This window comes from Cynocephalus volans, chromosome X, assembly GCF_027409185.1.
Source record: "Cynocephalus volans isolate mCynVol1 chromosome X, mCynVol1.pri, whole genome shotgun sequence".
Taxonomy (NCBI): domain Eukaryota; kingdom Metazoa; phylum Chordata; class Mammalia; order Dermoptera; family Cynocephalidae; genus Cynocephalus; species Cynocephalus volans.
In genome coordinates this window covers 99,958,684-99,984,861 of record NC_084478.1, presented here as the reverse complement: position 1 = coordinate 99,984,861, position 26,178 = coordinate 99,958,684, and the positions used below count along the sequence as shown (strand labels likewise).

General features: G+C 31.5%; 1 protein-coding gene across 5 annotated transcripts in view; it reads right to left on the bottom strand.

Moving 5' to 3' along the window:
* The window catches only part of PCDH11X (protocadherin 11 X-linked), a 671,252-nt gene extending 646,489 nt beyond the window's left edge, over nucleotides 1-24,763 (bottom strand). For all 5 annotated transcript variants that reach the window (XM_063084040.1, XM_063084041.1, XM_063084043.1 and 2 more), the window contains exon 1: nucleotides 24,224-24,763. In XM_063084040.1, coding sequence (XP_062940110.1) covers nucleotides 24,224-24,763 — 540 coding nt within the window. The remainder of the gene's footprint in view (nucleotides 1-24,223) is intronic.
* Nucleotides 24,764-26,178: the final 1,415 nt, after the last annotated feature.

Sequence of the window (26,178 nt, the reverse complement as noted above, 5' to 3'; positions counted from 1 at the left end):
AATATTATGACCATAATATTGAATATAAATAAATACAGTAGCTCTTATTAGAATCTGATCTAAATAAACATACTGATTAATGGTAATTTTATTTTTGTGATGATGCTCCAAAAAGCATTTAGGAAAGTTCAAATTTAAAATATCTCATTTATGAGTAGAAAAAATACTTTCTAAATTGTACTTCATAAAAATCCATGGCTCTTAATACTATTCTGTTAATTCTTGACATGCCAATATTGAGTGGCTAATATGGTCAGAGCATTCTCCTAGGCACTGGGGATACGGTGGAGAGTAAAAATATTATACTAATGTAATAGAAATTAAATTCTAGCTAAAGTGAGAGAAAAATCAATGACAGTCTATTTAATGATGATACTAATACTAACAGATTTATATTGAGAATAATTACACTTTTAATAAGAGCTATAAAGAAAAATCATAAGGTATTATTAGAGGTTACATAAGGGGAAACTGACATATAATATAGTATTAAAAAAACAAGTAAATGTTCTGAAGTTCTTCAGTTTCAGACCCAATTATCCAAGTTGTGACAATAATACATCTGGGAAAAAACAATATGCTAGTTTTAATTTTTAATTTTATGTACTTATGTTTTTGGATTTTCTGTTTAAATATTTAGTTTTTAATCTTATGTATTTGCCTGGATTTTGAATAGGCCTTTGCTTTCCCAGGCAAATTAAGGCAAGTTTGTTAGCTGAAAAGTCCAAGAACAGTATACTCTTAATTATTTATGTGAAATGGCAGTAATTTTAAAAGATAGATTTTTCTAATTCTCCAAGTGAAAATGAAATTTACATATCAACTAACGGATAATGTCCCAATTGTTCTTCTGTCTTTTACGACTGCTCTGTTCAATACAATAGTGATTAACCCCAAGGGAGTATTTATATTTAAATATTAAATTAGATAAAATTTAAAAATCAGTTCTTAGTCCCACTAGCTACATTTTAAGTTATCAGTAGCTACCTGTGACTAGTGGCTACTGTGTGGAAAGTGCAGATACAGAACTTTCTCATTGTTGCACAAAGTTCTAATGGACTGTACTGTTCTAAGATGTCATAATATTTTTCTTTAACACAAAAATCAATGTTCAGCCCGGTGATTGCATACACAACTCTGCACCTCCACCCGCAGACACTTAGAACTCTGCAAATGACTTGCTGGTTTACATATTTAAACTTCATATTGCCCAAGGAATTTGAACAGGAGTTGCCCACGTGTAAGACATAAACAATTTTCAACAAAATTTTGGTGAAATATCTAAGTTTGATGTCCAAGTGTGGTGCCAACATTAAGTTCACTATCATTATTGAATGACTAATCCAAGGCTGTTTTCTGTCTCATTCTGTCTCATCTCCTTCAGGAATAAAGAATGACCAACATTAGTTCTACCCCATGGAAGTTAGCTCAACTAACACACCTACATGAGCAATAAAAAAAACTGAAGCCCTTTGCCGTATGTTTGACCACTGACATGAGGACAGTGAGAAAGGTGAAAATGGAAAAACAAAGATGCATGGCTCCTTAATTCATTATCTCCCAAACTTTACCATAGACATGTCCTATACACAAAAAAGTAAAAAGTTTGGGATAATTGACCTATAACATTCTGAATCCCCAGCCTCCTTAAAACTATTTATTTATAGGGGCAAACTCTACCTGAGAAAAACCTTGGATATCTTTCCTAAATGTGCATCCTTTGGTGACAGCACTAGCTATCACTCGTGTGTATTTCCTAGGTGGTTTACTTAATTACTAATAGATGTGAGTGTGGGGTAACACGGCATGAAGCTTTGTTTATATTATAATTTCTAAGGACATAGCACATGGCACGTGTGAACATATTTAGTAATCATTTGTTAGATGAATAAGTGTATGAATTGAAAGGATAGTTCCTATTTTAAAAGATAAAAGGAGAAACAGCAGAGGTTGGTGGCGGTTGTTTTTAATTCTTAGTCTGTGTGGGCACAGAAATACTATAGAATTGTTGACTTAGGTGTTTTTTTTTTTCTTTTACTTTAATAAAACTGTCTAGAAAACAATTCCAGAATTATTTTCAGAAACTACTTTTTTTTCTGTTAAGGATGTAATAAAAACCAAAGTGTCTATCACTAGTAAAATTTTACAACCTAGTTGTAAAACTTTATTTTCAAAAGAAATGATGACAAATACTAAGTGTGGTATGTGGCCAGTGAATTACTTATAAAATACAAAACCATATATCTGTCAAACGAACATATGTGCAATCAAGGAAGAAAACAAAAACTCGGAGAAGAAAGTAATATGCTATATGAACTGGATGCAAGAATCATTTATTTATACATGATATGTTGAGTTTGAGTTTGAATTCTGACATCGTAAATGGTATTGATTTCAAGTACACAAAACTGTCATTTCAGGCTCAGGTCAAGAAAAATTTATGGACTTTCTTATGATCTCATGTAATGCAAAAGAGTATTTGTGAGTGATATTTTCTTCTTAAATTCAAAAATAAGTCTTGGGGTTGCAAACCCAGGATAAAATGCTGAAATAAGCAAGATGTAAAGCCCACCTGAGACTTCAATTCTTTGTAGGAATTTGTAACATCAAAGAGAAAGTTGGCACTGGATATGAAACTCCCAAGGTAAACAATTTTTGCTTTTAAAAAAAATTAAGTAAAATACATTTGTTGCCAAATAAAATGCTATATTTCTTGCCTATTGTTCTGGGAAAAAATTAACTGAGCCATTGTAGTAAACTTTAACATTTTTGACATATGCTTGTGCAAGATGCCATTTCATTGCCCGTTGGAAGGTAATAAATAACACGGCACTTCCAGAGCTATAAATCTGGTTCAGTTGCCCAGAAAACATACAGGGCCCGTAGGTACTAAAAATAGTTCCAAAGAGATTGGATTCTAAAACTGATTAAATAAAAGCTGTTTACTCTGTAGATGGAGGAATGCTGGAGAAAAGACTAAAAATTTATTTCTGAGCTTTACCACTGCTGGATTTATCAAGAACCAATTTTTTAATTTTTCCATTTTTTTTTTTTTTACTGTTATCGATACATCTCTGGGCCACAGAAATGTAAGAACATATGGATAAAACGGATAAAACCACAGTGATATGGCTATTTTAGAAAACAGTAGGGAAATACATTTAATATTCTCTATACAAACATAATGGGTACTATAATAAATTTACTTTCATCCTACGAAAAATTTCTTGGTTTGCTATCGGTTGTATGAAACTACTGGAGAGAATAGCAATTGTTGCTTATATATTCAATAAAATGGTGCCATTTAGATTCTATACACTATATCTAGACCATTTCTTTCAGCATTCATTTGTAGCATTGTCAAGGGAGATACAATAAAAAATGGATTACAAGCAAAATGACCTGAGCTGTTAATCGCTGCTTTGCAGTAACCCTGAAGTCACCAAGTTCTTCCCTACTTCAAAGTCATATTAAGCGGAAGGAGAGTAATGTGTAAGAAAACACCAATTTTCTTTGGAAGAAATGAATTTACATTAAAATAATAACAGCAATAGTGGTAATTTTGATGAGGCCATAAACAGGGTTTAAGATATCATACATGTTGTATTATTTTATCTACTGGGACTTGGCAAAGCCTATTTAGGAGAACAATGCTGTTCGTAGCATGTAGTTCTTCTTTTTCTTCTTTTTTAATGTTACTCCAAAGAAAATAAATTCTTTTCATTGAATTTTTTCTCTCTTTTATCAGATTTCAGCACTAGAAAAAGTTTGTTTCTCCCTTTTGACAAAAGAGTAGGCACTCAGGAAGGTTCTTGAAAACAATGGGGTTTTTATGCTATGTTCTGTCTTAACGTGTACTCCTCCCTTACTTTGGAATTATTTCATATATGATAAATACTATTTCCTTTTTTATGGCCACATGCCACTGACAGTACTGTTTCCTCCATCTGAGAGAATAATCAAGCCATTTGATAGCAATGTTTGGAACATGCACTCAGATTGAAATGTCTTAAAGTGTTAACTTAAATTTATACTGTTATAAGCTGGAGTAAAGGAGATTTCATTGAAGATATCAGGGTTGTTATATCCATGAGAGCAGATAAATAAGTGAAATAAACCCATTCATCAGATTTGCTTTTTTTTTTTTTTTTAGTCTATTCTTCACTTAGTTTTGAAAAGCCAGATTTTGACTTTCAGAAAAAAAGGAAAAATGTTAAACAAATGACTGAGATGCAGAAATGAAACAAAAGACAATTTGATTCATTCTATAAACTTCTTAGGAAGAAACCAATAATTTTTTACTATATGTATAAAAATTCAGCATTCTCTTTCTTACTTGTTCTACTTGCTTTCTTGCTTGCTCGCTTGCTCGCTCTGATTCTGTCTGGTCTCTCTAAGCATGCCTTATAACAGAAAAACTCTCTCTTACTATGTAAATGTTTAAAATACAATTTCAACTTGACTCAGAGATTTTAGTGTTTTACATTTTAATTGAAAATATTTTCTTTTAAAAAGTGTACTGTCAAACATATGATTTTAATTATTAACTGCTTTTAATAAAAAAAGACATGCAAAACAAATGAAATACCACTCCTAATTGTTGCTAATCAGCTCTTTTTAGCAGTCGCTCCATGCTAGTTAGATGAGCTGGATTCATAAGAAAACAAAAATACAGTATATTGAATCACTGAATATTACTACTATGAGTAGAATGGACTTCAGATATCATCTAGGTTTTATTCTCCTTTTACAAAAAGGACACTGAAACTCAGTGAGGTTAGGTGACTTGCTCATGATCACACACAGCTAATTTATTGCGGAGCTGGGTCTGAAAGCCAAGTCTCTTGACTTTGAGTTCAGTGGTTTTACCACTAAACTGTGGTTACATCTCAAAAGAAAGGTCTTTCTGATGCTGGCAAAATGCTGTACTGTGGAGAGCTTTCAGCAAGAGATAATCATCAAGTGATTACTGTCCAAAAAGGCAAAAACAAAATAGAACAAAAAAACTGTTTCCTGATCCCAGAACACTTAGCCACTGACAAAAAGGCTTCTTTCCTGTTTCATTCACTATCACCTTACTACACCGATGGAGTAATATTTAGTAAAAAAGGTACCAAAGAGATATCATTTAAAATAGTAAGGGTGCATAAATACAAACAACTTTAACTTGTCAATTTAAAAATTATAAATAAATATTAAGGGTGCAGTTATTTCTATGTATAAATTAAGACGATTTAAATTCTCAAAATGAACTTTACCACTACTATTCTTTAATAGCTAGCCTAAAGTCTTTTACATTTCAAAGAAGATTTTCTTAAAACTTTCTTAAAAAATATTTTCTTAAAAGAAAACTTTCTGTGGCTGGCCAGTTTCCTCAGTTGGTTTTAGCACGGTGCTGATAACACCAAGGTCCAGGGTTCGATCTCAGCTGCCAAAAAAAAAAAAAAAAAGAAATGGAAAAAAAATTTTCCAAAAAAACTCCAAAAGCATTTTATGTTGCTATATAATGTATGTGAACTATTGTTTAAAATAAGTAAGGTAATGATCTAATGGTTAATTTTAATCAAAATTAATGATTAGGTTAAACCCTATCAAAAAATTTGTTACCAAAAAATAGAAAATATGATTTTTCACTAATAGACATTGCTGCAAACCTGCTTGCTTATTAATATCAGGAAGACAAAATTCAAGATGCTTTTGGTCCAGACTGTCAGAGAAAACTTCAGGTAAAGAAAGTCAGTATATCAGGTAATTTCTAGGAGGGGGAAAGTACTGTTACAAAATCTACAGTCTTATGAAGGCAGTTTATTTTTTAAGTCTCGGGGCTTCTTGAGAGTTTATTTCTTTGATTGCTTTTACCTTTGGAATTGTTAAAAGGTCTCAACCAATTTGTTTGACTCAATATCCTCGAAGTCCAGAAATCTCTCTTTTTCTGTAAAAGGATTTTACTTTCTCTATCACATGGGAAGGCCATTTCTTCTGTATGTCAGGGTCTCTGACTATTGATTAAATGGATGTCATGACAAAAGATGGTGGGAAATGTTCTTGAGAGAAGTTAAATCAATGACAAATTTGTCCATGGATCACATTCTCTTGGAAATGGGTAATCATTGTAAGAATAGTTCAAATCCTTTGCTCTTTAAAGCAAATGGAGTTTTGAATTGTCAGTAACTAATCAGAGATGGCTCTTTCTAATCAAGGCCTTGGTGAATAACAGGAAGCCATTAATGCTACTGGGGTAAACAGCCAGCTCTTGTGGTTTATATATTATTTTTGTATTTTTGGTCACTAAAACATTGTTCACATATATGAATGAAATTCCCAGATTTCTCTGGTGATCTGGTTTTTGAGACATAGAGTCAGATCTCCACAGGTGGGAGTTGGGGATTGGAGGATGGCATGGGAGTGGCAGCAAACCTGGGTTTTTTCCCCCTGCATATTTCAAACAGAACAAAAGAGTATCTTTTCCCAAGGGAGGTGAAAGATTGGGAATCCTAGACATGTCTTTTTATTAATCTGGATTTTTAATTCAAATACATATTCTTTGTTGGAAGTAAGACTAGTCAAAGAATGGGAGGAATAGGATGATTGTGACATGAATCCAGGATAAGGGACAATTAAAATAAAGAGAGAAAAGTTTAGGGAAGGTAATACTAGGCCTTGGACAGAGAGGAGTCCTTTGTCCACCAAATCAGAGAAAGCTTCAGGTAAGGCCATTTACAGTCAGAGGTATTTTCATAATCCAAGGCTACCCAGTTGGCTCGGACCCCATGGGATCTATCTCCAGATGCTAAAAGGGCCTTGCCCCTGACCCATGCTTTTCTGCTTTAATCGGGGGGAAGTGGAACTCATCTTCATTTGCCCAAATGTTTTCTGACTGTTATAGAAATCTCCTGAGATGATTTCTGACTCTTTGTTATCTCTGACTCTTCTTAAAACAATTCCTTGATAAAAAAAAGAAAGCCACTAGTGACCTACAAGCATAACTATTGTTTATATATTTAAAGAATCTTAACCTACTGAAATTTACTAGAAGTATTTAATATCAGCAAATACTGTACCCTACATCCCATGTCACTGATGCTAGGAATTATTTAAGTTATGTTTGGGATTAGCTTGAATTAAGAGAAACAATGATATGTTCAGACTACTAGTAATTTTTTTCCTTAGATGCAATAAATAACACTCTTTAATCAGGGCATCGATACACTATAATATCTAACCTCCACCCAGAGAATAGTAATTCTCATTATGTTTCTCCAAAATTAATTAAAATAATGTCTTGAAAGGCAGTTAAGTAAATCAATCAAACAACTAAAACTTCCATTCATATCCAATTAATCAATTCTTTACAGACCCAGCCAGTGATAAGCTTAACCAATCTGGTCCCAGTTTTGCTTAATGAAGCATAGACACTTTCAATGACTAATTGCATTTTAGATAAAAATGATGATGGACATATGGCCAAAAAATATCTTTTCAGGTGTCACAATACTAAAAGAAAAAATACTATAAAATTAAATTTTTCATAAGTAAACTGATTAATAAAAATATTAGTTCAATAAGTGCTTGTTTTATCAAGATAGCCATATTAGTTCTATTATACCTCAATATCAACTTTTGTGTTCCATTCATACTTCAAAAAGTTCATGGAAAGATTAGCACTATTTTTTAATTATATTTTTCCATGAATTTTTTGAAGTATACTGAATCTTCAATTAATTTCTAATGTGCCTAATTCTAGAAGATTTAAATTTTAACATCTTATCCACATTAATAATTAGTAAATAGTGTTTTCAAAATTTAATATTTTAAAATTACTAATAACTATTATATGACCATAAAACCAAATTAAAAATTAATAATTTTACAAATGAAAAGACAAAACTTTCTTTATTAACTAAGCTTCAATCATTTATAACACATAGACAAACAAATATACTCATATATAACTATTTTCTTCTTCCAATTTTTATTCTACGATTGGAAATTAGGTTGGCAAAGGACACTCATTAGATTAATATTCAATTTATGAAATGGGTTCATTACATAAATTCAGATTTTGCTAGTGCTAATAATAAAGGTGTTTCTATAAATATGATAAAACAGAATAATGATTGAAAAACCTTTTTGCAATTAACGAAATATAAATTCCACCTGAAATTAGAAGAAGAAAACCAACTCTCAGGCTACTCTGTCCTATCATTTAGCATTGTTCTCCTCTTTAGTTACATAGATAAGAAAGTAACTTCCACATTTATAATTAATTATCATAGCATGTTGCAAACTTACAAAAAGCACTATTACTTTATAAAATCTCTTTTTATCAAAGGACTTATTATACATGCTAATACTATTCCACCTATGACCCCTAAGGTATGAGTTGTTCAAATTGCATTCATTGTTTCAACATTTGTGAAGTATTTTCTTATCTGGAATTGCTCATCATTTGAAGATCTTGGGAGGTTTTCATAACAACCTGACTTCTCCGTGGAGTTACTAAGATCTCTCTATGAAAGATAAATTTGTCATTAATACACGTGGATGTGCAAGGATGGGCTAAAGCAATGTTTTTTTACTGGGGACAATTTTCCTTCCAGAGGATATTTAGGAAACTCTGGAGACATTTTTGGTTGTCACAGCTGGGCAAGAGGGTGCTACTGGGATCTAGCTGGTAGAGGCCAGGGATGCAGCTAACCTTCCTAGCAAGACAGCCCTGCCCCACCCCACAAGAAAGAATTATCCAGTTCTAAATATCAGTAATGCCAAGGTTGAGAAACCCTAAGCCAACCCACTGAGAATTATAATCCTAGAAGAAAAAGACTAAATTGTATCCAAATACAAATTTTCCTCTGAAATCAGTATAACTGAAATTACAGGTGTGGGGTCCAGCAAATAATCAGAAAAGACCTGAGAAATATAAATGGAGAGAAACCAATAACGTTTGCGCATTTGAATCATTTGCGTAAACATCAATTTTTAGAACAACAACCTATTACCAAACATACCTTTGTTTAGACTTTCTTATCTTGTGGTTAATTATACATTTAAAAACCCTGAAGTCACCAACAAGTAATACCTAATTTTATGAAAATATAAATAAATTTAACATTTTTAGGAGGAGAAGCTTTTGACTTAGACTATTTGTATGCTAGGGCAGGATAAAAGTAAACTAGTTTCTATGTGTGATCAGTGGAGGTACCACTTAAAGCTTCCAAGATTTATACAATAGCTTGAAAACAGAGGTTGTAAAAATAAATGTACATGTAAGATAAAATACTTAAATTTAAGGGACTCCAACTAGTTTAATGGTCAGACTACCTGACTATAAAACAGGAGAAACCTTGATTTCCTGCGATGATCTTTGTTCTTCAACTAAAACTTTAAAATCAAATTTTGATTCAGATTTCAAGACAAGCTCTTTTTAAATTATTATTTATTTATTTATTTTTAATTTTATTTGTTATGCACATTCATGGGGTACAAAGCTAACCCTCACCACTTGTGCCCAAGATGTAATGGCCAGATCAATACTATCAGTATGCCCATTACCACAAATTGGGATTACTACCCATGTCCCCCACCCAATCAGAGCTAAAACTATAAATGACAAAGAAGAACAGAAAATATGATAAAGAGTATATGTACATAGAATACATTGTTCTCTTTATCTGATATGAATAAATGTCCAACTCTTTTTGTTTATGTAAAGCTAAATCTAATATTCTTCATTATTTCTCAAATGAAAGTGGTTAATGTATTCGATATGTGACAATATCATGTGACAAACCACAGTGGTTTAACTATCTAGGTTCTATAGGTAATTTTTATAATATTCCAATGTAATTTTTAGAATTCCATGCATTGCTTAGTGATTTACTGATACACAGTCAATAAACATAGGTTTATGACACATTATGAAAAACTGTCGATAGTTCACCACACATCTTAATTAATTTGTATCATATTGAGCAATTATAGATAATCCAATGGACAGTGCAAAAAAAAAAAAAAAAAAAACAATAGCGAGACAGCAGAATTATCACTATTTCGTAATCTACCAGAAAGCTGATTTAGTTCATCCCTTCCCTATTATAACAATGCCTCTCCCTTATTCTACTATAAGAGCTGCCATAAATGTCAAAAGACGCAACAATTATTGACAGGTAAGGGTTATAAAATAAATGCTTCAACAGTATAAAGCTGGCAGAGGGAATTTTTAGTGTAACTTCCTTTTTAATTGAGTCATTTTGGGAGTTTTGTCTCTTTTTTTACCTAATTTGAATAGTTACCAATTTAAAGTCATAAACAAGCAAACCAATTCCCAATCCATGCACAGCCACATGTCTTAGTTTAAAAGTGGGAAAAACAAAGAGAAATACAGGTTTGATTGTAATAAGAAAATATATTTGGAAAGTCATGTGTCTTGATCAGATTTTTAATAAAATGTTCTCAAAATTGAGTTTCAATTTTATTATGATGAAAATTGAGTTTACTAAGATTAAAATTGAGTTTCAATTTTACTATGATTAAAGGATGATAATCAGGCAATGTGGCAAAAAAATAAAATATTTTTATCTTGACTAAAAATTAATATAAAGGTCTTATATGTCAGAGCCAATGTAATATTTATACATTCCCTCTGGGAATCAAAGAAGTTACAACTGTAGGTATCCACAGTCTCTGTATATTATTATCCCAGAATCAGTAAGAAGCCAATAGTCGTTAAGAAAAAATGGCTTTAAAAAATGTATGCAAGACTACCAAAATAAATCTTCAAAGGAAATAGAGCTGCACCAAAATAAATTGTTAAAAGAGGAATCTCTTTATCAATGATGCCTATTACACTGAGGTTTATGATACCTACAAAGTCCAATTTGAAATTCCCTTTAAAAATCTTTACTATTCTAAATAAACACACCTATTTGCTTTGAGCTACCCTCTTAGAAGAGACAAAATGCTGCTTTTTGTAAGCTACTTTATAATAATGCAAACCAAGAACAAGGGTGCTATAACACTGATCTGAACTAAGGAGAGGAGCTTACTATAACAGGAAAGAACATCTGATGAAGATTTGAGCTTATCTAATCCTGTGAATAATTCTACATTTTAAAAAAATGCTTTCTGGGAATCTTAATATACATTTGTTGAAGTAGAGAATTTCTAGAAAGTATTTTTAACGCATTCTGAAGGAAAACAAAATGTAATGGGGAGGGATATGATTCATCCAAATTTGATTATTAACTACCAAATAACAACATATTGGCTATAGTTTCAAATGAATGATTTATGAGGAATTATGCTAAATTACTTACATGCGTATAATAGCATTCACAAAGAAACCTGGATATTAAAGCAGGGCTCAGGTGATAGACTTTGAAGTTACGTTTTGATTACCAAACTCTAATTTAATAAAATCAAAATTTCTTAAAAATTTGACAACACTGGAATATATACTTTGAAATATAGTAAACCGTATCAGTGATAAGTAGACTGGTAAACACCTAATAAATACTGATTTTAACTTCTGAAAAAAACATTTTTCTCTGATCAAAATCAACTTTGTGATTTGACAAACTGCTAAGAGGTGGAAGGAAAACAATAAAGTTAAGGAACCTAATAATAAGCAATTTGCATTTTACAACATCATTACTCTAAAGTTGAATGTGTAGTATTAAACCATCAGATTATTAAGCTGACTGAACTCTATACCACATCTTGTATTTAAATTGATTTTTATTATCACCAGAATTATTTAGGTTAGTAGCAGTTGCTATTAACTCTATTAACTAGATACTTAATTGATTCTAATTCAATTATTTTTACTAGGGACTATGCTAAAATATTCAAGCTATCTCTAAGAATTAAAAGCAAGTTTCAAAATAAACACACTTGGAATGTGTTTACTAATTCATTTAATCACTTGTTTTCATGAATAATGTCATATATAATAGATCATTGATCCTAATATGCAGAGTTAACTTTTAAAACAGAAGTCTGCATCATATCTGGTTCACATGTAGAGCATTTTTGGACCAAATTTAAACTTATTTTTAGCAAAATAATTAGCTCCACTACAATAAGATATGAGCACTTAAATCACTATCAAAAGATACATGATGTATATAAGATAATAATATATAATATCTAGAATGCTGAGTAAAAAATCCAGGAATATTCATGAGGAAACCAAAACATATGATGCAAAAACAATTAAATGATTATTGGTGACATCATATTATAAAATGTTGATGAATGAAGAAAAACAAAATACAAATCTGATCCTGCATCAATGGTATCAATTATCCTCAAACAAGTATAATGAAGGAAAATATAAACTGTTCTGTTACAAATATTTATGAATATGTCTATGTAGATAAAGTCAGTATTCTTCTCCTATATAAACTACTCAAAGCTCTTGGATCTACAACCTAGTTCTTATTTTGGAAGGATGCTCAAGTGGTTGGGTAGCTCATCCTCTCTTTAGGCTATACTCAAATGGCCTCCAGACAAATGGCTATTTAGGGAAAAATGTGTAGAGAAGGAAAAACTCGGTAGCACATTTAGCTTCTGAAAACTTTAATTGTTTAGAAAGTTGGCCAGAAATCTAATCACTCCTACTTTTTGTGGGTCAGTGCATGGAAGCGAAGGACAGATAGTCTTCATGCATTTGAATAATGATGAAGGAAATGGAAATCTGGTATCTAAAAGTAAAAGAATTCTTAATGCAATTAAATCTGCATTCCATGTCATTTTGTTGTATATTTAGCTCTAGTGAACATCCCATAAGATGAACAATGCCTGCTCAGAAAAGGATTCACCTACATAAATTTGATGATAGCATGTCTGCTGCCAGATAATTCTTCACAAGCCAATCTTTTGCCAGTTGAGCTATCTCAGCCTAAGAGTTGTTAAGCTAAAATAAAACTAGAGTGCAGTTTGAGTTTATGCAACTAACAGTTGACCCCACTGATGTTATGAAGGAAATGGCAACTCTCTGGCTCAAGTTAAACCAGACCTTCTGGAAAAAGAATGTAAAATGGCATAGAAAGAACTAGTCTAGAAATTTGGGGTTGTACAAAACTCAGTATATATTATGGTTGTTCCTGTATAATTTTAATTTTAAAACTGTCCTGGTTTGGAGGATAAATTATATGGTCATCCTTGTTTTATACAATGCAAATAGATAACAGAAAATCAGATGAGCCTAAAATAGAGGTAAACAATATACATACATATATACATATAAAGCACTCAAAAATTATTCTTTAAGTTACAAATTAAGTCTGAACTCTATAGGTCAAACCATTTGTCCACTGCTCCTGTGGAAAATCACTTGAAAAAGCGGAACTTAGAATAACAATAAATTTTGGCTAAGCAATCATCAAAATAAGCAGTCATCTTCTTAAGCAACTATTGATAACTGCAACTAGGAAAACAAACCCAGCTATTTTTTAAACAGCTATTGCTAACCATGTGTGAAAACACAGTAAAGCAGTCAGTTATATGTGAGGAAACAACAATAACAAAAAATCTCCCAATAACATAATGTAAACACAAAACAAAAACCACTGTCAGTAAAGTGTCAATAACTCATTGTGGCAATTGCACTGCAAATATGGGTGAATCAACTATCACTAACTCATTGAAGCAATCACAAGTTTAAGGAAGCTTAACAGCAGCAGCAGATGAAACAACTGTTTATAAGCTGTGTAGCAAAGCATGGAGACACTTTGGAATAACTCTTAAGGTTATATAACATAGTTTATATTTACTTACAGCTGTATCTAATCTAATTAAGACACTATTCCTTAGAATGAAAGAAAATACAAAAATAATTGCTTCACCAAATTCCACAGTTGCTTGCTGATAACACGTTATTTGATAAAATGCTATTTTTACATTCATCAATACCCAAATAAGGCCAGTCACTATTTTGTGGGGTACTTAAAACATTATCCCAAAGAGGGGTCAATTTTTTGCCTCAAACTATTACAATCTAGATTATAGAAGATGAGACACAGTTAAAATGAGATTACTATTTATAAAACATCCACAAAACTAGTGGAGAAAAATTTTTAATTACTTATATTTCCCATAATTTGTGTAGACAAATATAGTTTAAGAAGTCTTGTGTTATTAGGCAAATAATAAAAAAAACAGATTTCTAAGAGCTAAAGAGATTGAAACCTTGATTTTATTAATCTGGTTGTCTTAAATGTAAACTAATTTTCTGTGTGAGAGCTCTAGGTATGTAAAAATCATTTCATTATACCAGTTAGGTATTTGATCTTAAACATCATTTGTAGGACTGAGGCAAAACTTCATACTTGAAAACTCATTGCAGGATTTTTGAATAAAAAATATTTCGGAGACATGTTCAGAATCCTAAAAGCCACAGGTGAATAAAATACGTAAGCCTATACAAAAGCCAGCCAACAATGTTCCAATTAAGGGCCACATATCCCCTCCCCAATGAGGACGTTTTCACTTTTCCAGGTCCGTGAGTACTTTCTAGTTAAAGACACATTTCTATGCCATTATTATGGCTTCCAAAGGATTAAAAATGACAGGATTGTTATTGCTACTTCTTCAACTTGGAGAGTTCTATACAGGGTTTGCAATCTAAGAAAACATAGTATTTGATGGGGCAATGTGGCTATCTGTAACTGATCCCTTAGAAATAACTTTACTCACAGTAAAATTAAAAGATCTAAATGCCTCCTGAAACATGCAAATCTGTTAAAGACTTACATCTTCAGAGATAAAGCAGTGTGACACCACTAAATAGAGAATGAAATAATCAACAGTAGAATTTTATAATCTTATTGTGTTCCATCAATGTTAAGTAGCCCTCATTTTATATTTATTTATTGAAGGTAGGTGAATTTCTGGGAGTTGACTGAATATTCATTACTTTGTAACTAGACATGATGATATTTTCCAGCTTTTTGATATCTACGTGCACTCATATTCATCTACATAATCATTCAATGACTTAAAAAAAGCACTATGTTCAACTAAAATTAATCTATAAAGTTCTCCACTTCTTAATTTATTTATAATCCATTAAATTTTTTTAATAAAATTTATGCATCCCTGAATTATACAGAGCACCACTTTGTTCTTCTGTTAACCATTTACTTCATTATTGTCATTACTGACAGCAAAACCCTCATTCTGCTGTCCTTAGGGTTCAGGATATTTATTCTGTTATGTTTCCCTTGTCAAAGTATTTTAAATAGATGCTTCTAAACAAACTCTTGTCTTCAGAGGACATCTTGGCCCTCTCATAAACCAGGAAAACCTACTAGTGTCCATGAAAGGCTTGTTTTGGCAAATCTCCTGCTTGAAATACAATATTTGGAACTTATTTAATGTAGAATGAGTAAAAGTAAAAAATTCAAATATCTTGTTACATCTTTTTCTTACAAAATCCACTGTGAAAAGACAATTGTGATTGACTTATAAGAAAAGGGATAGAAAAATAGAAAAACTTCTCAGTGTGGAAAAAAAAAAAGACAAGAGAGGAAATCTGATTTTTTTAAAATGGCATATGAATGAGATGTAAATAAAGCAACTACAGATGGTAGAAGCAGTCTATGAGAAAGTACTCATATTGGCAGTACCACAGTCATATGGAGGGCAAAGAAGAGGCAAAGACAAATGAAGAGAAGGAGACATTTGATTCGAGAGATAAGCTAAAGTAGGTAAATGGAAGACTTTTTCTAAACATATTGAACCAGGTCCAGAAATAAATGTGGAGCCAGTGGCATTGATTGAGAAAGAGAATAATGCTATCATATTTTTCTCCATATACATCCATAAAATATGTATGAAAAACTAAGTTTAAGTTGTAAAATAAGCTTTTTAGGGAGTATAAAGCATCAGATCTTAGGAAAAGGGGGGAAGACTATAATTAATCTTAAACTCTTGAGTAAAACCAGTAACTATTATTGTTTATAGAACACTTTTCTTCAAAGACCTCAGCAAATTTTATAGATTTTTCTTATTTCATTATTTTTTATAATATCCCTGCTTGTTAGATAAGGATAATTTTAATTTTCTCCATTATATAGGAGAGGAATTGGAGGCACAGATAACAAGCTTGAGAATTAAGATAATAGAAAGACTTATGTAATTACCACCTCTAGCCCAGGAATTACCATTGTCATCAAAAAGGTTTTATTTCCAGTCTCGAAATGATTTTGCAGATAAATGTTGGCAAAAAGTATCACTGCCATATTGTAGACCTAGTAACAAAATAAATGATCATAAATTAATGAAGGTGTTTGATAAAAATCTACCGAAAGTATATTTGGAAATTTTAACTTCTCTGAAACGATAAAGACTATACCAATTCCACATTCTTAATGGCAGCATAACCAATTCAAGATAAAATGTTATTTTAATATAAGTATATTTTCCTCCTTACTATCATCAACATTAAAAACATAATCCCTATAATGCATGTTATTAAGCTCCTTGGGGACAGTGACTATTTTTCAAACACATTTTTATCCCCCAGGACTTCGTACATTGGGCATCCATTAAATATGTGTTAAATTTAGATGATTGGAATTAGACTAAAATATTAGTTAGTAGTCAGTTACTGTTACAACTAAGAAAAAATTTAATAGAACAGCTTTCCATTCTTTAAAATTTTACTTAATTTTATTGGAAAAGCTTAAAATAATGAACTTATGCATATAAAATAAGCAAAAGGATGAGAAATGTTCATGACGGCACCCTTCATAAAATTCCAAATTAAATGAGATCTCAAGGACAAATGTAAATTAGGTTAGGTAATCAAAATTTCACTTTATATTATTCAACTTTAAAAATTCTTTGTTTTGCTTAACGGAAGAAAGTTCAAACTTACTTCTTAAAATGAGTCTTTTCTTTATATTTTCTACTATATAACTTTCTACTGCTTTTCTTAGTTTACATGAAAGTAAAAAGATGTGTACATGCAGCAACTAAAATATAATACCACTAAATATTCTTCCAATGTATTAAAAAAATAAGCAATAGGTTTCTTATGATTGGTCATCTAGAATTACCTCTTAAATTTCACAGCAAATGATAAATACATGAACAGCTATATTTTTATTGTTTTAATTGCTAAAACATGTGTGAATGCATGCACATATTCTATTTTGATGCACTTAGCTCTCTAGTAATGAATATTTAACACTTCATAGATATAACACTTTATCACATATTTGTAAAGATTCATGAAGATAAAATTTCTGCAAGCAAAAGACCAATGAATAAAGAACACTTCAAAAATAGTTAAGAAAATCAAGCTCTGTTATTCAATTAAATTGAACCCAATACTTTCCTTCCTCTGGTAACTTCAACCTGCATTTGGAAACTAAAAAGCACTTCAGCAAAAATCTAGTAAAATTTAATTTGTGGTCAAAGCAATTTATCTGATCTGTTATGCTACTGGATTATTTAATTATTCACACTTTATTGACTGATTTTATAAAGATGACTATAAACTGATAAATGCAACAGGAGAATATTAATTTCTTTAGTATTTGATTCTTAAGTGAGAATTAATTTTCATTTGCATTTTATATTTTTTGCTAAAGAAAAATTTCTTCAAAAATTGGTCCAAACTCACATATCTTGGTCAAAGCATAAAGATATATACATTATTTTATAAATTCAATTCAAACAAAATCAGAAGGTTTCCCCCAGAATGACCTTATTGCTTTTATCATCACTTCCGATACAAGGTGTCATCACTTCTGATAAAAAAAATTCACTAATTCATCAATTTTTTAAAAAGACTGAAGGATCGTACTTCAGTGCATTAAGAGGGCGTCTCCACACACAGAATGTTATATAGTCAATACAAAGTAGTGTAGAGAAAAAGAATAATTTATGCCAAGCAAACTACCTACACATTGGGACATTTATTATCTTAGATTATTAACACTGATCATAATTATGAAAGTCAATTAAATCTGTGTAACCAATCCCCATGTTATCATTACAGAGTTCTATGCCAATTGATTATGCCTTGTATAAATATAGCTTTATCTTAGGTTTTAAAACATTCCCTTGGCAAGCATAAAATTAACGATCAGAATGATTTTTATTTGGATACAGTGAAAACTGGAATAACAGATCAATGAGTCTTCACCTAATAATAAAAAACTTTTGCGATGCTTCTTATAGTAAGTTAATAGTATTAGATGAAGGGGAATAATGTAAGTAAATTAATTAATTTAGAAACACATTTGTTCTTCAGAGTCTCAATTTATAAATTCTAGAATTAAGCTATCTCAAATGTCCAATATATATTGTTCCATGTGGGACTACTAATAACAGGTGTATTTAACAAAAGGCATTAGTGGACTATGAATACTAACCAGATCTCTGATAATATTAATGAAGTCAAAAGTTATTTAACCCTATTACTGTCACTTTCATGTAATAAGACCTGACAGCATTAATAAAGATCTATTTATAAAGAGAATAAGTTTTATGTTGTCATTTTTCCCCATTGGAGGTGCACATTGATAACGCCACCTTTTGGTGACTTAATAGTCATTAGCATTTGATTGTTGTCTCTTTTGCTTTTTAGCATAGATCAAAAATGTTAATCTGCACATCTTAAAGTTGAAAGGGAAAACTTCATTTTGTAGTTAAAAAATGAGGACATCATTATATTCAAATTCTTCTGAGCCTCTTGGAGGCAAGTAAACTAAGTAAGTTTTCTCAAACTGTTAAACACATTGTTTGTTATAGCATATTCTGCCTGCAACTAGATTAATGAATCTTTACTCACGCTGCCTGATGTCACATAACACTTTGACTTATGGTTACAGAAGGTAAAGAAACATTACTTCCTTCAGAGTAATAAAGTTTACTTGCTCTTTGTCTCTACAGTATATTATTTGATGCCTCATTCTCTGTAATTTGAATTGAGATTATAAAATCTAATGGTAGATGAGATTTTCACAATTTGAATTTTCTAACTTCAGATTTCAAAACAAATCTAACTTTGACTTTACTTTCATAAGTCCAAGTCCTGTTCTTGATCAACAAGGAAGATTTTTAATTAAAATAGAAACAAGGACCCAAAGGCCTTCACTATATGAAAAGACTCTACTCCAGATTAAATTATCTTTTGAGGTTAATGGAAACGATTATGATGCCTTATCGGATGGACAGAAACAGGTGAGGGCTCTGAGTGGGATCACCAATCTGTCATGCCTCCCTCAAGGGAACCAATCACCACATTGTTACCGTACAGAAATTTTGCTGCTGATATATGCCAAGAAACATGGAGATCTGAAGCAGAAAATAAAGACATACGTAACATCATTACACAAACTAATTTCCCCTGAGTTCCAACCATGGGGAGAAGTAAGTCCCTGTGGTTTATATACATATCCTGAGTCAGACTGGGGTTTGAGGGATATTTCCATTTGCAAAAATGTTGGCTTCCCTGTCAACAAGACTTAGAATATAAAAAAACAGCTTCATAAATACTGGCCATCAGAATAAAAAAGTGAAAGTTAAAGAGATAATGTAATTTCCCACTCGTGGCCAACAGCTCTTTCAAATACTGCAATACATATGGTATGGTGTGTGTGTGCACAGTTATGAATATGTGTGTACATACATATATATGCATACACATATACCATATCTGTATGTATATACATATGTATGCATGTAATATATATGTTTATAATACAAGGATACTACAAAAAGTTCGTGGAAAAGTGGAATTAAAAGAGAATATGAATCTTTTCACGAATTTTTTGAAGACCCCTCATATATGCCCTATATGTATATACATATATATGTATGTATACACATATACCATATATATGTATGCATACACACATATATTTGATACTGCAATGTATGGTATTTTATATATATGTGTGTGTATATACATTTATGTATATTTATGTGTGTATACATATACAAGGATGCTTTAAAAAGTTCATGGAAAGAGTCATATTCTCTTTTAATTCTATTTTTCCATGAACTTTTTGAAGTACCCTTGTATACGTAAATACAAATGTATACATCCACATGTATGCCATATATATGTATGCATATACATAAGTGCATATTGATAGTATAGAGAAATAAATCTTTAACATAGTCCAAATTAAGAGGAAATTATATCAAAATATCATGGGAAATTCTCATTGCAGCATGACTTTACTTGAAACAGAGAAAAAAATTCACATTGGGATTTTTTAAGTGGAAACCAACATCAAGAACTCTTATAGATGAATCTTTTTTCTTTAGAAAGAAACATGATCTCTTAACAAGTTGAAAATTAACCTTACCAAGGTCACACAGATAAGTTTTATTTTAACTTACTTTTCTTTTCACCTAGCAGAAATTACTTGGCAATCACTTCATTCTTTCATTCCTCACTTTCTCCTTTAACCCTCTTCCTTTTGATCATGAACTTGCTGTGATCCCTGCTCTCAAGGTTATCTATCAATCTATCTGTCTGTCTGTTGATGACATTTAAGTCAGAAATTGTATTCTGGTTCCCACCTCTATCATTTAATAGTCATATGGTCATAAGTAAAATACTTTATTACTCTGAATCTCATTTTCCAAATATTTAAAATGTGGAATAATACTTTCCCTGTTTATGCCAAAGCAAACCTAAAGTCACAAAAAACAATATAAACGAACTAAATTAAAATATTTATGTATTAATCAAAGTTTTAGAAATAAATATTCCGTTTTAAGTGTTATACTACTTTGTATTACATACACTTTAGATATGTTTAATAAATCTTTTCCACCACTGCCTCTAATTTTAGTGAATTCAAAATTGTCAATAGCTAAACCCCTTCATCTATGAATTGGCCTATTTTTCTCTATATTTCCCCCTTCTCTCCTTTTGCCATTTGAACTTTTTATACACATTTTATATTACTTTAGTTAGGAGAAACTATGATTTTGCTATTCTTGTCTATTTGACAAAAGTAGAGCAAATTAATATTAATTCAATTCTCATCCTATTCTGCAGGACAGAGGGTCTTTTAAAAGAAATAATTATGATTGGCCTACTTACTTTCATATTATAAAATTTACTAGTTTATGGATGAAGCAGAACATGTTTCTTTTCTTTTTCTGTAACTCCCTTTTCCCACAGCATACATGTGACTTTCATGACATATCCTTTTTGTAAGTCAAAGTACACTTTGTTAATGTCACCCATGTCATAGCCCTCTGCATGCCTGGGGCTATGCTTTGTGTTCTATTCTCCTTATATTTAACAAGCAGTCAGAATAGTATTTGTCCATGGATCCATACAAATGTCCCAGTACTTTAGGTACATTGTATGGTTACTTTAGCTAAGCACACATTCCAAAACAGAAAGAAATTTTAGAGCATTTCTATTACTAAGACTCATTTAAGAACCTCTAGTGAGCTTTTTTTGTCATTTGCTGACAATCTTTCAAAGAAAGTCAAATGAAAACACATTTTAACAAAGCTAAAATTACGGCAGCAGGTTGATTTCTTTTATTTGAATTTGTTAAGCAGCTTTCAAGACAAATCAGAAATTTCTTGGAAGTTCATTAAGCTGCCCTGAGGGAGACATGACAAAATTATTTCTTGAGCAAACCACTGCATTTTGAAACAACACATTTGTCAGGAAGGTCAGGTAGAGAGACCCTATTCCTAATACCTGTGGAGTATACTAACATTTATAAAGCAAATGTATTTCACAGGGCCTAGTTTCCAAAGCCCTATAGTTTCAGGTATAACTTAACCTTTTAAAATTACGTATCGAAATGCTAAGCTTGCAAAAGACAGGAAACCTTCCCCAGGCTAAAGTCTCTGTTGTTGATATAGAATTGTAACACAGCAAAGTTGCTGGCTCTCAAGGACAGACGTTCTTGAGAGCAGGTTAACCTACTGATTGATATGTTAAGAAGGTTGTTTTATTATTATGTAAAAATACTGAGGAAACTGCTGTAGGAAAAGACAGTATTTACTAAGAACAAGCTTTTGTTGGTGGAGTGACTTAACCTTTTGCAAATTGCATTATGGAATGTCACTTTGTTATTTCACTGATGTTACCAGCTTCTATTGTTAAATTATACTTAACCATAACTCCACCTATGTTCCTTTTCTGTAACTTTCTGGCCTGGAGAATAAATACTTAGATAGAACCCTAGTTTGTGGTTAATTTTCCAAAGGAGGATTGCCTCTCTCTTGAGGGTTCTGGGAAATTAACCCTTTCAGGGTGTCTCACTGCTCAGAAGAGATGGGCTTTGAGTAATCCTTTTGCATTTCTGTCACTCCGTGAGAGGCAAAGCAACAAATACCTGATTTAAATTTGGTAAGGTCCCATCTTGATTTAACCTAATAAGTTTTATTTTCAAAATAAATTATTTTCTTTGTTTAGGCTGTGCTGTCCAATATGGTAGCTACTAATCACTTGTGGCTATTCAACTTAAAATTAAAAATTCAGTTCCTTACTAGCACTAAGTCATGTTTCAAGTACTCAATAGCCACATGTGGCTAGTGGCTACCATATTTGACATCACAGATTACAGAACTTCCATCATTGAAGAAAGTTCTAGGGGACAGTGTTGCTTTAGTGATTGTATCCTCTCCGCTACACAATTTACTATTTAAAGCAATAAGCCTCACATTTCTATAAGTATTCAAATGTCTTAAAGCATCTTCAAAAATCTTCTATGTAAGTATATCTACTCCATACTTAGTACTTATGCTTCCCAATTCTGCCCCTGTGATATTTATGTCATCATCCTCACATTATGATTGAAGAAATTAAAGGTCAGGAAGATTAAGCTAGAGGCAGCATGTCTAGTAAGAAGTAAGCATAAAATTTTTATCCCTATCTTTCTAACTCCTGCATATTTTTCCACTTTATAAGATAAGGAGATGTCATTGCAGAGACCTTCCTTAAAAATGCTCATTTATAAATCATCTAACCATTCTCTTTCTGTTTTTACTTCATATACTCAAACACATCTGCATTTCACTTGAATTTGCTGGATGGAGATCTGCAGCCTTCAATTTCTGAATGTATTTATAAAGGAATATATCTTTACAACATATCAACATCAGTTGAGCAGTTTTCCTATATTATATATCCTTCAGGCCAAAACCTTCAGATGATATAGATTAGAACATCTTATTCATGTGTTCTTTGAATATTTTTAACGTTAGTCATTATGTTGATCATAGTCAGGAAGTGATTAATCAGAAAATATTTATAAAAGTTTGAAAATCCCCTGATTATATCTGTATAAGAGCTGCACATTTGTTTATGTATTTTCCAAGATCATTCAAGTGCATTGCACTGTTTCTCATACCCAAATCTGAGTTTTCTACTACTCTATATACCATATAGGTATTTAAAAAAAAAAAAATCACCCATTCACTTGATAAATGTGACCCCTCAGTTCATATTTTGAAGAATACCAAATATTACATCTATTCTTCCCTCTGCCTTTCCCACCCCAAGACCCAAGTGAAGCCAAAACAGGTTTTTCAGATTAACTGAATCTTTTTGGCTAAAAAGCTTACTTACCCTTTACAGAAAACAAATACTTAGTGTTTCCAAAGAATTGGAACAAAATCAAAATATTTAACATTAAGATCATATTAGCTAAAATTTAATCTCACTTTGATGATTCAGAAGATTCAGATCATCAAGAAAAATATTTATCATTAATCTTCATATGTTCAGAAAAGCTAGTAATAAAAATGCCTTATTAGCCCTTCAAATAAATTTGACATCTTTTCAAATAGCAAGATAAAGCTTTCTATGTAAACTAATCACTAAGAAAAATTGATAGGTTTGTAGATTCATTTTTAGCATTTAGATTTGCTTTAGGTCAAGTTTGTGGCAGAGCCATGACCAGAGAGATTAAAAGTAAGATATTGGGCAAGCTATTGATTTCTAAGTAGCAGGGCTGAGCTCCTTGTCTGACCCCTATAACAGACTGTTAAGGGAAGCACAACTGTTTGAAAATAAATATACACACAATGAAGATTCATAAACCCCAATGTAACTGCAAAAATTGCATTGATGAATTTTCTCCAGTATGCTTTGCTTAAACTAAAAATTTAGAGTGGTGGCATACTCAGAATTTGAAGTAAACTAAGATCCTTTGTGTGTATCTGTGTATGTGTTTAAAAAATGAGATAATGTCTTTAACAAAGTGTTTTAAAAACGCACCTTAATTAGTTGGTAGTTTTGAACTCCGTTTATTCCTATGTCAGGATCAATGGCCGCTGGGAGAGCATATCGAGAGTTTATAGCCGAGTTCTCTGGAATTGATATATTGATAACTGTTGCCGGGAATAACGGTGCATTATCATTTATATCTTCTATCAGAAAACGTATCTTAACCAGTCTAAATATTTCATCCGGTAAAACGGCAACCTCCACTTCATAAAAGCAACGGTTATCCATCAAGATACCGGCACATAATTTCTCACGATCGATGCGAGCGCCAGTAGTGAAGATCTCACCAGTACCCTCTTCAATCCGAATCAGTGGCACATCCCCAGTCTTGTATACTAACTTGAACTGCATGGGAGATGTCAAGGACTTGTCTGGAATTAGCGACAAGTTGAGGTCTTTCAACAAGTCGCCTATCAGGACGTTTTCTGGCATTTCTTCTCGGACCGTGTAGTTCTTCTCCTGGGCGCCAGACTGAAACACGACGCATGCTAACAGGACCGCAAATATATACGTCCCGGACAACAAGTCCATACCAGGCACAATGGTCACAGTTCTCTGTATCAACCCACAGAATACTGACAAAGAGAGAGGGAAAAAAAGAAAGAGACACAGAAAGAAAGAGAGAAAAGACAAAGAGGAAGAAGAGATAAAAGAAAAAGAAATTATTAAGAAGCCAACCATAAACATGCATGTTAACTAAATGCTCAGTTTTAAATTATTAAATGAAATATTAGCACAATCAATACTGTTAAATAAATTAATGACAATTTTCTAAAAATCAAATATTATCCATTTTTACCTTAAGATGAAAGATAAATGAAACAAGATACAGTAATTAAGAGTATTTATAAAAGTGTACACCACTGATAAATATATCAGATAATACTTTAATATACCGAGATAGTTAAAGGTAATACAAGTAATGAAAAATATTTAATTCCATATTTAAGAGAAAACAAAATAATATTTGTTACCAATCACAAAAATATAATAATTATTCTTTGTTATAATATGGGTTTCAAATGCAATTATTCTGTTGGCAATGAATATTTTATTCAATATTCCATATCTTCAGTTCTGGGCATAAAAGTGTAAAACTTGATCTGGACAAAAGGAGATAAAGAATCATGACATATGAGGGACTCAGGAAGTTTGAATTGAAGAATAAAAGTCCTTTGGGAGAGGAGAGTGGTTGATGTGACAAATGCCTAAACATAGGAAGAGCTATCATGTGAAAAAGGAATTAAAGTTTTCTTTCTTTGGGTGAGAAAAACAAAAATAGGTATAAATTACATGATGTCACCCTAAAGCATTCTGAAAAAATAAAATAAAATAAGGTTTTCAGGAGATGTGAATTCCTTTTCTTTGAAGGCACATACATAGAATCCGGACCACAAGTTTAGATCTACATATTTGGTTTAGATTTATAGATTTAGTAGATGATATCGAAGCATTCAATGGGTGAGCTGGACTAGAAAACATCTCAACTTGGAGAATTTTGTTTATAGATTGCAGAAGGTAGCCCTTATGAAAATGGGTTTTCATCTACAAGTTGACATAGGAATTACCCAACTACATAGAACACCTTGACTAAGGTTTAAAATAAGAAAGGCATTGTACTGTATATTTCAAAATTGTTGAAAGAATAGATTTTTAACTTTCTCGCCACCCAAAAATTCATACGTTGGTGAGGTGATGGATGTTAATTAAGTTGATTGAATATTTACACAGTGTATAAATTGATCAAAATTTTACATTGTACCCCATAAATATGCAGTTATTATTGTCAATTAAAATAAATAAGTAAAATTTAAAAAAAAAAATTAGAAAGACATTTGAATACTCTTTATCAAGTTAAAAGTAAGTCAAAAGACAATCGCTCTGGCTGCTTTTTTCCACTTATTATTTTTTACTCACTGAAATCTTCCAAATTATTTCAGTTCTCT